Source organism: Notamacropus eugenii, chromosome 1 (assembly GCF_028372415.1).
Source record: "Notamacropus eugenii isolate mMacEug1 chromosome 1, mMacEug1.pri_v2, whole genome shotgun sequence".
Taxonomy (NCBI): domain Eukaryota; kingdom Metazoa; phylum Chordata; class Mammalia; order Diprotodontia; family Macropodidae; genus Notamacropus; species Notamacropus eugenii.
The window spans coordinates 379,581,203-379,598,987 of record NC_092872.1 but is presented as its reverse complement, the minus strand read 5'-3'; the positions used below and the strand labels follow the sequence as shown (position 1 = coordinate 379,598,987).

The 17,785-nt window shown below is 41.7% G+C and overlaps 1 protein-coding gene across 1 annotated transcript; it reads right to left on the bottom strand.

Annotated features, from left to right (window-relative positions):
• Nucleotides 1-3,052: 3,052 nt before the first annotated feature.
• GM2A (ganglioside GM2 activator) lies at nt 3,053-16,477 on the bottom strand. Its single transcript, XM_072630763.1, has 4 exons — nt 16,323-16,477; nt 11,066-11,218; nt 4,662-4,850; nt 3,053-4,134 (listed from the first exon to the last, which is right to left on the bottom strand). Exons 1-4 carry the CDS (start codon nt 16,407-16,409, stop codon nt 3,979-3,981), a joined length of 585 nt encoding a protein of 194 aa, XP_072486864.1. The 5' UTR covers nt 16,410-16,477; the 3' UTR covers nt 3,053-3,978.
• Between the last annotated feature and the right edge of the window lie 1,308 nt (nt 16,478-17,785).

Sequence of the window (17,785 nt, the reverse complement as noted above, 5' to 3'; positions counted from 1 at the left end):
GGAGGGTGCAGCCGACAAGTGGTGATAGATATACCACACCATGATGGAGAAACCAGAGCTAAAAGAAGACTCTGGACTACTTTCTCCTACAAAGGAGAAGTAGAGGAGCAAGTGCTGCACAATTGGCACCTTGGTATGGCAAAACCTAGGGCTGGTTCTTTTCTCCAACCAAGGGAATCCAAGAAGACCCAGACCTTGCTTCTTCCTGTATCCCCAGAGAGTGAATCAATACTCAAGAACTAATTGGTTGGTAGTTTATGAGTTAAAATGGTGCTGCAGGGAATGCAATATATGTATAGTATTCAAATTTAATTCAAAGTCTTCCATAATCAGGAACATTCATAAAATCACAAAATCAGAGCTGGGATGACTGAGGTTACCTAGTTCCAATTGGAACATACAAATAATCAGCCCAGATAATGTACAGTACAGGAGAAGCTTTGGCCTTGAAGTCAGAGGACTTAAGTTCAAATCCCACCTGACAATTACATCCTGGGTAGCCTTGAAGAAGGCACTTAATTTCCATAAGAACCCAGTTCACTCTCCCTCTTTCCAATGCCATAGAGACCCTGGCCTGCCTCCAATGCTGCAGAAATTTAGTTGTGTCAGACAGCCTGAACACATTGGTTAAGTAGTAAGTCTGCCAGGAGCTGCAAGCCAGACGTAACTGAGTGGCAAAACTCTGAGAACTAAGGAACAGAGTGGAATAGGTTACTGAGATAGAATATTCTTGTGTGAGGAGCTGTGAGCACTCCACTAAGGCTGAGGGAAAGAGCATAGTATCCAGCTGGGACCATTTTTGACCACCCAAGTCAGTTGAGGCAGAGACCTAGGCACATGAACCATGAAGGCCCAGTGTGGGGGGTGGTTGAGAGGCTTTGAGATCCAGTAACCAAGGAGAGTCAGAAAGTATGTGATAAAAGAAAATAAGGAGGTTCAGGTAAGAATTGAAAGTACCAAAGGTTTCAGGAGGAAATCTCAAAGACCTTAAACATAAACAGATAAATTAACAGCAAAAGCAAAAGGCAATATGGCCTCCTGATCTAATACACAAGTTCAGATATCTATGAATACTGCAAAATGAAGGGAAATGATCCAACACTTGATGAGACAGAGGATCCTCTGGAATGAGAATATGGAACCACCACAACATGCTATTCTTGAGGGTTTAAAAGAAAAATGAGAAATATGAGCAGAATTTACATCCTTCATAATAAAAATGAGCGGCACAGAAAACTTCAATCTGCAATGGTCTCACCAAAGAAAGAAAAAAATAAGAGTAGATTGGTAGTGCAAATACACAGGACCATCGAGTAAACAAAAGCATTACCAGAAAATACACTCATTATGCTAGCAAAACATACAGCTCTTAAAGACAGAATAGGTGGGAACAACCTAAGGGTCTCCTCGAAGAACACGACAAGACAAAAAATCTTTAGGAACAACCCAAAACTTCTAAACACAGAAAATGAAATTATAATTGAAAGAAATCATAGATTCCTCCAGGAAAAAAAAAACCCTAGGTTACAAATGCCAAGACAGTATTTAAACTTAATTCAGAAACAACAAACTGTACGTCTTCAGGAGAAAGATCTAAAGAAAGACTTCCATATCTACTAGAAAAAGAAATGGAATGTTTTCCAGAAAGCACTGAATATTCAATAATAAGAGTTTGCAACATTTTTAGAAAACAAGAACTGAAAAGAGTATTTCCTTCTCAAACACAGCAAACAGAGTTGCAGGAGTGAATAAATGCAGAAAGCAGGAACTGTGACACAAATTCTTTCTGGAAGTATACAAGATGGGGCGAAGTCAGAAATTTGCATAGAGGTAACAATGAAGAGGTAGAGAGGGGGCATAATGGATAGAACCTGGCAACAGGTGAGTGCTGCTTTTATGGGACTATACTACAATGAAAGGGTACATGAAAGGGGGCTAAAAAAGCAGGGGGACAGTGATGCACTGGGGTCAAACCTAGGACTAACATTGATGGGGAGGGTGATCTCTGGCTTCAGTCTATAGGGGAGTGAGGAGGGAGAGAAAGCGACGCCTGCCTTTGGAGATGAGATGAGAGGGGGTTCATTAATGAATACTCCTATGGGTGAAGGGGGATGAGGATCTTACACTGGATGAAGCTGGGGGATTTAGGTCTGAAAAGTCTACTTGTTGGAGGAGGGAAAAGGGATGGAACCCCCAGAGGCAAGTAGGACCTGTCAGGGTGGGACAGTGTGGACACAGGGAGATTTCCAGGCAAATGTAGGGAAAAAAAAGATTAGCAAGAGATGGTACAGATCAGTGTGGGGAATGCACCACCCTAGGGCAGTGTCCACTCTTGACATCTGCCATAATTGACCTTGCCACAGAAACGGGGAATCAATGGGGTGAGCCCTACCAGTCAGTGGCAGAAAGCACAGAGAGGTCAGGGTCTAGAATGGATACCTTGGAAGCTTTGATTGTAAAAACAAGAAAGAGAAAAGGAAATTATAGGGATCATGGAATCAGAGAAAAGAAAAAGATGGATGAGGAAAGTTTGAGAAATCCTTTTTGAAAAGGAGTACAAAAATGAATTATATAAACTTAAAAGAAAAAAAGAGGGGAATACATAACCAGAAAAAAGGAGAGGAACAAATAAACAAAACCTTAAAAGGAAAAGAGTTAACAAAGAGAGAGGATGGAGGGTTGGGGCGGGGGGCGGAGAGGATGGAAGAGCCAATAGGAACAGAGCCATCTTAAAAAAAAAGATTAAAGTAAAATTAATGAAGGAACTTAATCCAGTAAGATTAAGAGACTAGGCATGACTTCAGGGGCAACAGTGACTCTGGCTAAGGGATGGGTTGGGTCCTTGAAGCTGGGTGGTCCTCCTTTCCCCTGGCACACCCTGACCACTCAAGGGAGGAAGAAAGGGCTAGGGCTGTGTAATTGGGATAATCTAGGAGTGGGGCTTGAGAAAAAGTTATCCAGAATTCATAAAGCAACAAATCCAAACCCAAAGCTAAAATACCTCTTTAACTGATAAGAATAACAAATGTAGGAATGCAAATATGACCACAGATTACTGAAGTGTAAATAGATTTATTTTTAGTCCAGTTTTAGCTTCCTGTGAACCACTTGGGGTCACCCACTGGCCTTTCTGTACCCTGTGTAGAAGTGGGCTAGGACTGATCCATCCACCTCAGGTTCCAGCTACTCAGCTGGGGGACTTAGCTGAGGAGCTTTGGCAAATGTAGAAGACACCTCAGGGCAACCTGGGCTATGATAGGGTTTGGTCCATGCAGAAAACCTAGAGCCTGACACTCAAGACACTGACTCCACGGTTAGAAAAAGTAGACAGTCACTGCTACCAAGGCCTCCTGGCTGGATCACCAGCTCTAGTACTTTGAAAATGAGCTAGGGTTGCTATCCGTGAAAACTGGGGCCCTGGGGATCCCCCTCCAAAAGGGGTCTGAAGATCAATCCATTTTGTGTACTGACTGCTAGTTGCTTTTCCAGAAAGCATAGGAATAGATCCATTCACTCTGTCACCGCCACCCCCTCCCCAAAGAGGTTGGCACTGGGGGCAGGGGAAATCGGGAGAAGTTTGAGTGTGAAGATCATTAAAATGAGAAAATATATATAAAAGTCTTCACAAACTATGTAAATGTTAGCTATAATTACTTTAAAACATTACTTTACTACTTTAAAAGATCCTATGCTAAACTGAGAAAAAATACTACCAAGAAGGTGCTTGCTCTCAACACTAAAAAAGTAGGCCAGTCCTTTGAATGGGTTTTCCCTTGGGAGAAGAGACCTGGGAACTGCTCTTGCTTAGCTGTTCATAGACCCTAGGCCTGGGGAAAAGGGAGAGGCCTGGACTGTGTGGGAAGACAAAAGAACAGAGAGGTAGCTGTCCTGGGAGGGCCCAATTCAAGTGGCTAGAGCTGGACTCTTTATTCTAAGCAGAGGTCCACAGCGCTCTATCCAGGCATGGGTCATGGTCTCTCATTTCTCTGTGAGAGAGACCTTGATGTTGAAACAGCCCAGACGTGATTCATCATTGCTTAAAATGATCTGAGCACGGTAGTTGCCACTGCTAAGGGAATGTGGCAGCTTCAGAGGAGGTATCTGGAAGTTCGTCTTGGGCAGAGAGTAGGTACCCTGTGGAGAGATGAATGAAGACCCAGAGTCAGGGAAAGAATTTTTCTAGCAGTGCCCTCCCCCTCTGAGAGCTCCAGCACAGTTAACTCTCCTCCCAACTCCCCAGGATGACAGACAGGTACAGGAAATATTTCTCTGTAATGCTAACGTGCACACAACCAGAGGCACGTGAAAGTTTCATGTCAATGGTGGTCACTTCCCTTAGCCACTACATCATTTTTACTTTTTCTAGGCTTCCCTTTTGGCTTTCAGAACTACTCACTGGCCCTTAGGAGGTCAACAGTCCCCAAATAGGAGAATTCTCTCAAGCTTTTCCCACAGTAGCTGCCACGCTCAGGATCTCACCCACCATTCTCCTTTCCTGCAACGTTTTTTGCAACTGGGACCTATGTCTCCTCCCCAAGCCAGGATAGGGGCAACTTAGAGGAATCTCCTTAAGTTTCCCTAGCAGGAGCCAGACCTGAGGACCACCCAACATTCCCTTCTCCTCATACCAACCGTGTAAAGTGACCTTCCCAAGAACTTACCTTCTTAAAAGGGCAGTGACAGGGCAGGCCATAGGTATGGAGAGGCTCAGGGCAGGGCTGTCCAGGTGGAATGAAGGTGTCAATTGTCTCACATATATCTTTATAGGTGCAGCTTCCGATCATATTTTTAATACAGGGGATTAGCAACCAGAACCCAGGAGTCACTTCTTTCTCCAAAGTTACCGCTGTCTTTAAGAAAAAAGATACAATCCATGAGGGGAGCAGGGGGTCCTAGAAGTAGACAGAACCCATCTACTTGGTCTTCACAACCAGCAGGGCAAGTATTTTTTGTCTTCAGTTTACAGATGATGAAACATGAGGAGCAAAGTTTTAATGACCTGCCCAAGGTCACAGTTAGTGTCAGGATCTAGGAATAGGAACCAACTCTCTTGTCTCTTGAGGGCAGGTCTCTTTTCCACTAATACAAATGTGATTTGAGCAGAAAACATTGCGCAAACACAAATGTGCACTGAGTATTTTTCCTTTTTACTCCTAATTTTAGTGGAAATAATATGAACATGTGATCTTTGGGCTCCATGACTGACCACAGAAGTTATTCCTGTGTACTCATTGGGTTTTTCTGTATATTGCAGCAAAAATAACCTTCTGAACGGCATAAAGACCCCAAAATAAATCAGAAAACAATGAGGAAAAAATTAATTTCTTCTTAAGTGCCTAATTCACTTGGTATGGCCTGAGAGCTGAATTTTTTCCCTGCACTCTCTAGCCACCCCAATCTCTTACTCTCCTAGGTTCTTTGATTTTAGTCTCAGATCCTCTCTTCAAAAAGGATTTGGCATCTTAGTGTAATAGAAACTTTAGATACCTTCCAGTAAAAAGGGAAGGGTCACTAATGCAATGCTACAGGACCTTGCTCCATTTTTAATCAAAAGCTAGAATGGTTCGGAGGAAGGAGATAGCATTTATATAGATTGTGCCAAGTGCTTTACAAAGATTATCTCATTGGATCATCACAACAACTTTTGTTGCTGTTAAATTTCCCCATCTTACAATTGAGGAAACTAAGGCACCCAGATGTTAAGTGGCTGGCCCAAAGTCAAACAGTTACTAAGTGTCTGAGAACAGACTCTAGTGAGTTAAAAATTAATAAGAATAAATATAAAATCCTATGCTTGAGATTTTCTTTTTTTTAAATCTACTATGTAAATGTAGAATAGGTTAAGAGATGGCTAGGAAGCAGTTTGTGTCAAAATGACAAGGATTTTAGCCAACAGCAATACAGGTCAGCAGTGTAACAGGGTTGTACAAAAAAGCTATCAATTGATTTTAGATTCCATACCTAAAAACATGATGTCTAGACAAAGAGCTATGAAAACACATGCAGTCACCACCCTCTATCCTGATCAGATCCTGTTTAGATTGTGTCCAATTCCAGCTGCCACATTTTAAGACATATCAACATACCGGAGTACAAAGGAGGGTGAGGAGGGTGAGGAGACTTGAAATCATGCCATGAAAAGAACTCTTTGAAGGAACTGAGGATATTTAGCCTGGAGAACAAACTCAGGTGGGAATTCGCATCTTGTCTTTAAATATATGAACATAAAGAAGTGTCTATTTGATCTGTTTGACACCATTTAATAGAAGTAGGACAAGTGGCATACTTGGAAATGAATTATAATAATTATAATTATAGTAACTAGATTAACAGCCAGAATTCACAAAGTGCCTACTATATGCCAGGCACTATGCTAAATGCTTTACAAATAGTAATTTCCTTTGATCAAAGTAAGGAAAATATCCTTATGATGAGAGATCCTCAAAAGTATAATGGCCAGCATTGGACCTGAACTCAGAAGAGTTGGGTCCCAGTTCTATTTTCAATACTAACCAGCCACTGAACAAGTCTCTTCCCCATTCTCAGCTTCAGTTCCTAATCTATAATAATAATTTATGAACATATGACTGGTCCCAAGGGTTTTTCTAGACCTTGCATATACATGCCAACATAGGGATAAATAACCCAGAGCTACTTTTCTATCTTTGAGTACACTTTGTTCCCTTTCTCACCACACCTCATAGTTTGTGAGATACCCAGTTATCCATTCCCTACCCTCCAACCAAACCATCTTCTCTCCTGGGTTCTTCCTAACATAGATACAATACCCTCCATTCTTGTTTTGTTGGGCTACTGAAGCTTCATTGGTGTTTTACAAAAACCCTAGGCGGCCCCTAATTTAATCTGGAGTCCAAAAAGACAGAAGGGCCACCATGACCCGACTGCTTAAAAAAAAATTTTAAATCAGGTGGCCTCCTAGCCATGGCACAGGTTCCTAACTGTGATAACCACATGCTGTCCAGACTCTTCCAAAAATATTTGGGGGAATAGGGAAAGACAACACACTTAACTTGAGTCTTAATTCTTGAATAAACAACTATCTTTCCTTTGACATTTGCCTAACTACCTTGCTTCCTTCTGAACTCAGCTATCCTCCCCAATCCTATCCCCATTGACCCAATCAAAAACCACTGCCTTCTGGAAAAAATCTACAATGAATAGAACTGGCCAGAGCCATACCACAGCTGATTCTACATAATAACACAAACTCATTCAAACAAGCATCACGTCCTCGATTCTATGAAAAAGCAGTTTTGTTCCCTGGTCCTTAAGCTTCTCTGCCAGTGTAGATTTTGAAAATCAGAGGGCCTCTCTGGGTTTGGACCACAGCTCTGGTATTTAACTATGTGACTTTGGGTAAGGTATTTTCCCTTTCTTGGCTTCAGCTTCTGTGTCTGTAAAAGGAAGTTGGAAGTAAATGAATTAGGGTTCCTTCTAGGTCTAACTTCTACCTTTTCCTCATAATAAATCCAGGGTTATCTCACCTATGAAAAAATTGATGAGGAAACAAGATTACAGAATTTGTGACTTAATAATGATTTAATTTAGGTTTACAATGTACTTCATACACTCTGATTTAAGCTTCATAATCTGTCAGGTGAGAATTGTGGTTATTATTATCATCATTTACAAGTGAGGAAACTGAGTACTTGCATATGGTCACACAGCTAAGTGGAATTTTAATTTGGATCTTCTTGACTTCAAGTCTAGATCTCTATGCCTGAGGGCATACAACTACTAAGTGGCATCCCTATGACTCACAGTCAGGTCTTCGGATCCCAAATGCCACAATTTCTACTATACCATGTATCACTGAAAGCCAAACCTGCAACTCTTCTGAGACTGAAAATGTATTCCATGTGGGGAACTGACATGGAGTATAACACCAAGGATCATTCCTCAATAGATAAATGGACAAAAGACAGGAACAAATAATTCAAGGGAATGGTGACCAACTATTAAGGGGTAGCCTACCTACCCTACTAATTTTGGAATGCTCCAAATCACTAATAAAGAGAAACAAATCAAAACAGATAGGAGATTCTTCCTCATGTGCATCTTTTAGAAAAGATGGTAAGAGCTGGAAATTTTAGAAGAAAAACAGGGAAAATGGACATACCAACACATTGTTGGTGGGGCTTTAAAGTGGGTCCTGTATTCTGGATATTAATTTGTAATTATACAAGAAGTAATCAATTATACGTACTCTTTGGCCTAGCAAACCCTGTACTAGACATATACGCCCCAGAGAAGTCAAAGACAGAAACAAAGGTGTAATATATACTAAAATATTCGTGTCATTCTTTGAGTTAGCAAAGAATGATAAAACAAACGGTGGGGGGAGTACCCATCAGTTGGTAAACAGCTGGAAAAAACTATGGGATACTATTTATAAACTATTTATGAGAAACTCAGAGAAATATTGAATGATGTCTATGAACTAATGCAGATTACATTAAGCAGAGCCAAGAAGATGCATAATGACAACAAAATGTAAAATAAAGATAATTAAAGGGAAGTCAAGCTGTAAATGAGAGGCATGAAGATCCCACAAAAGAGATGAGAATACTCCCTCAAAAGCAACAGAGTCAGGAGATGGATCTAAATAGAAAAGGGAATACAAACTGTCTGATGGGATCTTTATATCAGGTATTTCTGCTTAATTGTTTTTGTCACAAGAGAATATACATAATGGGAAATGACTGATATAAAGAAAGGAATCAGTAAATTATGTATCTTTAAAAAGCTTAACTGGTTAGTAGTTTTTTAAAAAATGGTTTCTCCTTTCCCTAAGGAAGTACATGGAATTATAAGTCATACAATCTCACATTCATTCAAGTTACTGTATGAGAACCTTAGCTGATCATTGACAGATAATAGAAGTGAGAAGGGAGACCATCTAATCTAAAACTGTTATTTTCTGTAGATGAGGAAACTGAACCAAGAGGACCAAACATATCTGAGGTAGACAGGCCTAGAACTGGAATCTAGGCCTTTCCTCAACTTCTTACTTCAGCTAGCTAGCACACTTTGCAATGCCAGCCCTGCTAACTATAATAGTCTATAAATACCTTAAGGGTAAGGGATAATATCGCCTTCTTTTATGTTCCTCTCTTTCCACAACAAGTTTTGTCACTAAGTGCTCCATAAAAGACTTGATGAGTATATGACCTGGAGTCAGGAAACCCTGGTTCAAACCTCACCTCCGACACTTGCTAGCAACATGAGGGTTGTGGGCAAACTACTTAGTCTTTCTCACCTGTTAAAATATGATAATACCTATGCTGCCTACATCACAGAATCTGAGGAATGTGCTTTGTAAGCCTTAAAGCAGGAAGTAAAATGCTACTATTATTTTTCAGCTGATGGAAATAACTTGACGATAGAGAATTACATGCCAAGATGATGATGACATTGCTACCATCCAGCTGTGTCAAGGCCCCTTCAGTAAAAAATGATTTCCTAGACCTGTGGTAGGCCTAGATCTGACAGGCATGTATGATCATAAAATGCACCCCTTACTGTAATTTGTAACTCAGAAAGTACTAGAGATGGGAAAACCAGGGACCTCAAGTCTGAGGACTACAATTTAGATGAAGTTAAATGCTTGCCGGGGAGTGGATCAATGAGTCGGGGCAGGCAAGACCAGTGCTCAGACAGGCTAGAATCTTGCCTGGACTCTTTGCTCATACCAAGCCTTGAGGTAAGTGGCTCTTAACATCCAGAGTCCTGGATAGACACTGCAGGTAGAGGCCTAGTGATCCCATTCAGAGGAAGATTTAGCCATTGGGGACATTCCTGTCATATGGAAGACAGAGAAATTAAGAAGGAACTCAACTTTCTATAGCATTTTATGCTGTCTTAAGGGGAAGAGCTAGTGCAAGGGTTATTATAGATCTGAAAAAATGCAATTCTAGAGAGACTGTATTTTTATGTGGCAGCTAAGCAGTGTAGCAGAAGATAGAGTACCAAGCCAAGATTCACCTTCAGATTAATCTTCATGAGTTCATGAGTTCAAATCTGGCCTCAAATCAAAGCTGTATGACCCTGGGCAAGTCATTTAAAACCCTGTTTGCCTCAATTTCCTCATCTGAAAAATGGGCTATAGAAGAAAACAGCAAACCACTCCAGCATCTTTGTCAAGAAAACTATAATGAGATCAAGGAGCTGAAAACAACTGAACAACAATCAGTTCATACGAGTGTTCCCTCTTTACTCTGAATCCTTCATAATTTCTTACTGTAAACAGATCTATTTTGCAGATGAGAAAATTGAGAGGCAGACAGATATTAAAAAACAAAACAAAACCAAACACTTGCCCATGGTCACATAGCCATTTTAGGATTCAAACCAAATTCTGTCTTTAAGTATTGTATTTTTCCTCTCTACCACAGAAAGAGATAATATTATGGCTTAAGGAAAATAAATGCCACTTAGAGTGACTTGACCAACCAAGACATTAAGTGTCAGAGGCAGGATTCTAACTCAGATCCTCTGACTACAGGATTCTGCACTGTACCACACCATCTCCTTCTAAAAATAAGAAAAAAAAAACAATAACATTTATATTCTATATTAAAGTTTGCAGAATGCTTTATAAATATCTCATTTTATTCTCACAATAACCATGGGAAGTAGGTATGTTACTGTTCTCAATTTTGAGATAAAGAAACTGAGCCAGACAGCAGTTAAGTCACTTGCCTGGAGTCAGACACTATAACATAAATGTCAGATCTAGGACTCAAACTCAGGTTTTCCAGACACCAAGTCTAGCACTCTCCCCACTCCATTCTCTAGTCCTATAAAATGGGGATAATAATCTTTGCCCCACTACTTGTCTCTAGCATTTTATTATGTGAGAACATTACACAGCTAAGTATAGGAGGCGATAATTATTACATTTAGTAAAATTTGGACTTTTAGCTATGGTCCCTTGTAGTTCTCAAATTCTCTAGGGCTTCCCTGTAGGGGTCTATTTGCCATGTGTCCCTCATCCTCAGCTCCAGTGATAGCCTTTTGCCTCCACCCCATTCCCAGGGCTTACCTTCACAGGAGAAGTGAGGGGTACATTCGTCTTGGTCTCCATGCTAACGGTTATTGTTCCGGGGATTCTGATAGGAACTGGTTCGACCTGCATGCTGGTGATCACTACTGGGTCCTGTCCACCATCACAGTTTTCCCATGAAAAATCACTGACCTGAGATAAGGGTAAAGCATTGAGTGGGAAGGAAAACAAGAAAATTATCTAACAAACTCTCAAAGATTTTTTTGCCTACCTACTACCTCCAACCAGTCATTTTCAGCTAACCAATCACCTCTGAAACCAAGCTTTATCTAGCATCCAAAGCCTTTTTTTAACAATCCATTCCATTTCCTTCACTCACATGTCAAATACAAGATTTTCTTACCTCTCAGATATATACCCTCTACAAGACTTTCTTCCCTGAACATACCAGCTTTATTCCCACAGTTGATCAGATGGTTCCTCTAATACCCTCTAATGCCCATCTATTCTTCAAGGTTGAGCTTAATTCCTCCCTCCCCCAAGAAGTCTTCCATATTGCCAATGAACCAGTGAGCATTATTAGTACCCAAGTTTAGCACTTGTTCCAAAATTAAGTTATTGCCTTATGTGGACCCCTATTAAATGCCTCCTTTTTAGTCTCTTTAGTAAATAACATGAAATAATATAGCTTTGCTCTAAAAAGCCCTTTCCAGAATCCATGGGAAAGCCCCTGGAATAAAGTCTAGCATGTAAAAATACAGTTTAGCTTAACATTATTGAATTACAAAGCCCAATCCCACCTCCATCCCCTTTCCAGCTGTCTCCTAGACCACCACACCATATTCCCAGAAAAAAAGACTAAACTCCCAACATCCTTTATCTCTGAAGAAGGATGGATGGAGTCAGTGTAGGTGGAGAGGCAATAATATAAACAAGAGTTACTTTGCTAAAAGATTGAGAACCACCCTTAACTATTTCCCTAAGCAAAATCTTTTTGTCAAGGTTCAAAATCCCTTTAAAAGTTGCCCTATCACCTAGGGCAGAAGGTATGAAGGACCAGATCAGTTTGCATATCTCTTTCCTCAAAACTCAAAATGGCTCTCCTAAAGCTTAAAAACTCACAGTACAGTATTATTTTTTCATCCATAGTTATGTGCCTTAATTATAGTATAGATTGTCAGACTTGAAAAGAGTCTTAGAAATTCCAACAGAAAAGGAAAATGAGGCCCTAGAGAAACAAATCAACTTAACCAGGTTGAGGGTAGGGTTTGTCTTACAGCTCTTTGCATTTACTGACCCTGCCTTTAACAATAAAGGCAGGAGCTGCTAGGTGGTGCAACGGATAGAGTCATGGAGGGCCTAAATTCAAACACTAAATTCAGACACTTACTAGCTGTGTGACCTGGGGCAAGTCACTTAATTCAGACTGCCACAAAACAAAACAAGGTATCAATAAAGGTTTTAATTGTTAGAAAATACTGTACTAGCCAAATATAGTTTTCTACATTACTAAGTATAAACCCTCTATCTTATCATGGTTCAGGAATTGTAACTGTCCTACTCCCAGAATTTAATTAGGGATGCAAAACAAGGACACACATGATAGCATGAAAAGATGGGTTGTAATAAGAACCAGGGGCAGCTACAGTGGATAGTTGTAGGCATTAAAGACAAGAAGAATAGTCTTCCCCAAGTTCAAATCCACCCTCAGATGCTAATTGGAAAGTTAATGTTTAATAATGGTACTTGTAGTGAGAATAGAACAGGGGGGTGGTTAAGTAACAAGTGTCTACTACATAGCAGGCACTATGCTAAGCTCTTTACAAATATCTCATTTAATCTCAACACTATAGGGAAGATACTATTTTTATACCCATTTTACAGCTGAGGAAACTGAGGCATATAGAAGTTAAATGATTTGCCCAGGATGATATAGTCAGGAAGGAACAGCTAGGTGGTGCAGTGAATAAATACTCCTCTTCATGAGTTCAAATCTGGCCTCAGACACTTACCAGTTATGTGACTTTGGGCAAGTCACTTAACCCTGTTTGCTTCAGTTTCCTCATCTGTAAAATGAGTTGGAGAAGGAAATGGCAAACTACTCCAGTATCTTTGCCAAGAAAACCCCAAATGGAGTCGGACTTAACCGAAACAACTGAGTAACAACAATAAAGCCAGGAATTATCTGTGGTTGAACTTGAACTAGAATCTTCTTGACTCCAGTTCAGCTACTGTAACACCTAGCTGCCTAAGTGAGAAAACTTATGTGGGCCTTAAAATATCTTAAAGATTGTTATGATAAAAAGGAAAGCACTTAGCTTATACAATAGGAAAAGCAGTGTCTCTAGTTGGTGGCCTCTGAGGTCCATTTTTTGCCCCATCTCCATGATCCTATAAACTCTTATCTCTTCTTAGCCCTAGAGAACAGACCTAGGAACTATAGAAGGCAAAGGCTGCAGAGAGCCAAAATTAGGCTCAAAATAAGCAAGTTTGTTAATAAGAGCTACCCAAAAGTGAAATGGGTTGTCTTAAAACAGGATGAGTTCCTCATTGTGGAAGGTTTTCTAGAAGGGATAATGAACACTTGTCAAGGATGTTGCTGAGGGGGGTTCCTACTCAAAGTTGGGTCAGACTACATCTATAGCCTCTCCCCCAAGGCCTCTCTTCAATTAAAGTCTTCTTCCCTACTGCCCCCCACCTCCATCCCCTCATATACATCCACATACACACACATATGCACACACACACACACACACACACACACACACTTGATGATCTCAGAATCACAAGATAAAGTGTCAGTTGGTGCTGAGATGCTGACAGTTCTTCTAGGGAAGCAAATATAGTATGATTATATGGGGAAGTTACTCTTGCCCTTTGCAGGGGTCCTGGGGCCTCTATCTCTATAGGCAGCAAAAGGCTCCTGTCCTGTTCAGTTTACCCTACACCTTAGAACACAGCTTTATATATAAGTAATGCATCTCACCAGTCCAGAGGCAGCACAGTATAGTGGAAAGTGTGTTGGACTTGGAGTGATTCAAATCTTTGTCTCTGAACTCAGTTTTCCTCATTTATAAAATGGGCAACATAATCTATAATACCACTCTCACAAGGTTATTGTACAAATCAAATGGAAACATGTTGGAAACCTTAAAGTGTTAAGTAAATATCATCTATTATTATTATAAAGAGTTCCAACTGTGTGATTTGAGTTTAAGTCATAGGACTTCTCTAGGCCTTGAGTAAGCCTGCCATATTTGGAGAATAGCAACTCTCTTATCCCTCAGATCTCTAGGAAGAGACTACATGATTTCCCCCTAACAAAGGCAACATAAAATTCACTTTTTCTACTACACCAAGCTGCCTTCCCAGTTTGGACACATTTGGCTTAAGCATACTGTCTTGCTTGTTTGAGAATGGACTGTTAGGGGCAGCTGGATGGCAGTCAAGATAGGGCACTGGCCCAAATCCCACCTCACACACTTACCAGCTGTGTATGACCTCAGGCAAGTCGATTACCCCCAATTCCTTCCCCCTCCCCCCAAAAAGTGGAATATTACATGGAATTTTGGTGGTGCTTTAAGATATAGTTCCTCATGGTAACTGTGAGAAAGGTACTGTCAAGTTTTTTTTAATACCCATTTTACAGGTGAAAAAGCTGAAGCTCAGAAAGTTGTAATTTACCCAGGGTTACATAATCAAATCGGCAAGTGTCAAAGGTGGGATTGGAACCCAGGAATCTCTGGACTCCAAGTCCAGAGCTCTTCTTATAACACACTTTCTATAAGGACTAAGAAAAGCCACGAACTCATGACAGGGAAGGTGAATGATTCCCTCCCCCACTACCTCCCTCCCTCATCAGTTAGTTAACAGCTTCAGGATACCTGGTACCAAAGATTAGTTATTGGGCAAAACTTCAGGGAACTGAGTACTGGGTATCATTCAGGAACACAGGCCTCCTTGCCCTGGAAAAGTCTAAAAAGTACACACAGGAGTGCACTGGTTTTTAAATATTTAATAATCAAAAAAAAGTTAAAAGATATCAATGACTACCAAACACTCTGATAGTGAAATGAGGTGTTTAAGAGCAGTATTTTGTTTTTCTTACCAAAAATGAAAAACCCATCTGTTCACAGTACAGTACAGAAAAAAGAAAATTGACCTAGGAGGCAGAAGAGGTTGACCCTAGTCTGGTTTCTGCTATGTATCTATCTCCTTGGATAAGTCATTTACCCTTCTATTTCAGTTTCCCCTTCTCTAAAGAGAGGGGACTTGGAATAGATGATCTGACACTCCTCAGTTTTAATATTCTATGGCCTAAGATTCTCTATTTTATGATCAGAAGCAGAGGATTGTTCAGGAAAGAGGTGGGGGGATTAACCTCCCCCCCAAAAAAAACCTCTAATGCCAGTTACCTTCATTAAAATACCGCGATTATGCGATGGTTAGCACTCAAGTCATCATGTATGCCTCGATGAAAAGCATAGATTAGCTGAATAGGAACGAATGGACCTGAAGGAGGAACACCATCCCCACCAAGGAATGGGGAACTGTCTAAACCACCTTCCTACTCCCCTTCCCTTTATGCATCATATGCTTGGGGCTTTCCAGAGCCCCCCAAGAAAGAAAAGGAGGGCTCACATTGGTTGCCCCTGGAAAGTCTGGAATCCCAAAGCCAAACTACTGAGAGGTTACATAGTCAGACCCCTAGCTGCCTCGGTGAACATCTCCAATTAGTGCAGCTCAATTTAGAGGTATACTACTGGTATAGAAGCCAACAGTCAATTCGACCTGATGCTGCCACTTTTTCTGTGTGGCCCTGGGACTCGGCACTTCATAGGATTTAGAGCTGACAGGGTCTCGGTGATCACCCTTCCAAGACTCCTGCTTCACTAATGAAGGAAATGGATGTTCCGAGAGTTTAAGTGATTTGACCAAAGCCAACAGCCCGTTTTCCTCTCCAGTTAAATAAGAGGGTTAAAGAATACCAACTCTGAAGTCCCTTTCAACCCTATGATCTTTGGTAAGGGAGGACCCTAAGATATATATATTTCGGCCCAGGGTTTAACCTGGGTGAGTGTGTGACGGTGCTGGAGATGGTAATCCTACCTCTACCTGGCCCGTCCTTCAATCAGCACTGGGGCTGATTGGATCCTGGGCCCGCCCCAGTTCCCTCCCTACATGCCCCACAGCCAGAGACCCCTTCCCCCACAATCCATTCTCCGGGAGGACAGGGCAATAGCCCCGAAGAGCGAGAGTGAAGTAAGGAAGGGGCGCCCCACGTTCGGCCACTCACCTTGCCCAGGTGCAACGAAGCCTTGTGCGCGGGCGCAGGCCACGGCAGAGATGCGACCAAAAGCACTCCTAGAGCAAGGGACTTCATCGTGTCTGACAGCAGACGTAGGTAGCAGCCCTCGCGGATGCCCCTTTAAGGTTTGGAGGGGCGGGGGGACAAAGGTACGCCCCTCCCACGGCCCCGCCTCCCTGCACCAGATTGCAGCATTCCCGTGGCGTGGGGCTCCTGGCATCAGGGCTTCCGTCCTGGCTGCTCCACCCCCTCCCTGAGTCCAGAAGCTGAGGTCAGCTGGGGCTCGGGTGCTTGGCGCAGGACCGAGAGGCTGAGAGATGGTAATCGCCAGCCTCTGTCCTGGGGGCTCCAGCCGACCCTGGAGGGCCTCGGGATTTGGAAAGGGAAGGAGCGATTTGCATCTGTTATGTTTTTTGACCTTCATAGCCGGCCCTATGGGGGAAGGTCCCTGCGGGTTGTTTACTACAGTCACTGTCCCGTGGTTAGTAAGTGGCAATGCTGGGATTCGTACCCAAGCCTCCTCTTATATCACGTTACTTTCCTATATCCTTAAATTCTCAGTTCTAAGGATCCTAGCTGGCGTTCTCAGATTCTACGAGCTTTTTTTTTCTTATTTTTTTTTGAAGGGTGGGAAATGAGAACGGAACTGGAAAGGACAGAAGGGTGAATGAATGATGAAAACTGAGTACTTGTGGCTGCTTTGACCAGCCTTGGATCAATGTATCTGTTCTCTTTCCCTACCAGCCGTTACCTAGTCTGTCATGGCTGAGCCGGGTCGCATGTACCTTCACGTCCCTTGTTGGGTGACCTTGGCTCACGAATTCATAGCAGGATCGGATCCCACTTAGAACAACCAAGCATCGCTTAAGGCTGTCAGAATAATTTCCTGGAAACTAAGTGGGAGAAAAGCTAACAATCCCCAGCAGCAAAACACCTCTCCCTTAGGAAAAGAAACCCAACAATTGACATTTGGAAAACGTGGGAACTACAGATTAGGCATCTGAGGGATGTTCACAGAATGCTTGCACTGGAAAAGAAAGGATTTTGGAAATCAAATAGTGCAACAGGTTGAAACTAAGGCTTAGAGAAGGAAAAGAATATTCTCTACATCTAAATATATTGTTTTCATCAATTTTCGAAGAAGTTTCCCATCTGTTGCCTCTTTTAAGAGGCAGCATAGGATAGTGACTGGAGTACTCATCTTGGAGTCAAGGAGACTCAAAGCCCACCTCAGACACCAGTAGTATGACCTTGGACAAATTATTTAACTTAGAGCTTGTTTCCAGGAATAATTGGAGAGTAGTGAATAGAGAGCTGGCCTCACAGTCAAGAATACTTAGGTTCAAGTTCTACATACTTGCTATGTGAATCAGAGAAAGTCATTAAATACCCTGGACCTTAGTTCCTGCATCTGCAAAAGAAGGAGGTTGGTCTAGATGACCCCTGAGATT

What these genes read in the sequence shown, in the direction of transcription:
- GM2A (XM_072630763.1), bottom strand. Translation starts at nt 16,409, where the DNA reads ATGAAGTCCCTTGCTCTAGGAGTGCTTTTGGTCGCATCTCTGCCGTGG. An exon ending in CTTCGTTGCACCTGGGCAAG is followed by an intron (nt 11,219 to 16,322) that starts GTGAGTGGCCGA and finishes CCCTTATCTCAG; the next exon opens with GTCAGTGATTTTTCATGGGA. An exon ending in GTCACTGCCCTTTTAAGAAG is followed by an intron (nt 4,135 to 4,661) that starts GTAAGTTCTTGG and finishes ATCTCTCCACAG; the next exon opens with GGTACCTACTCTCTGCCCAA.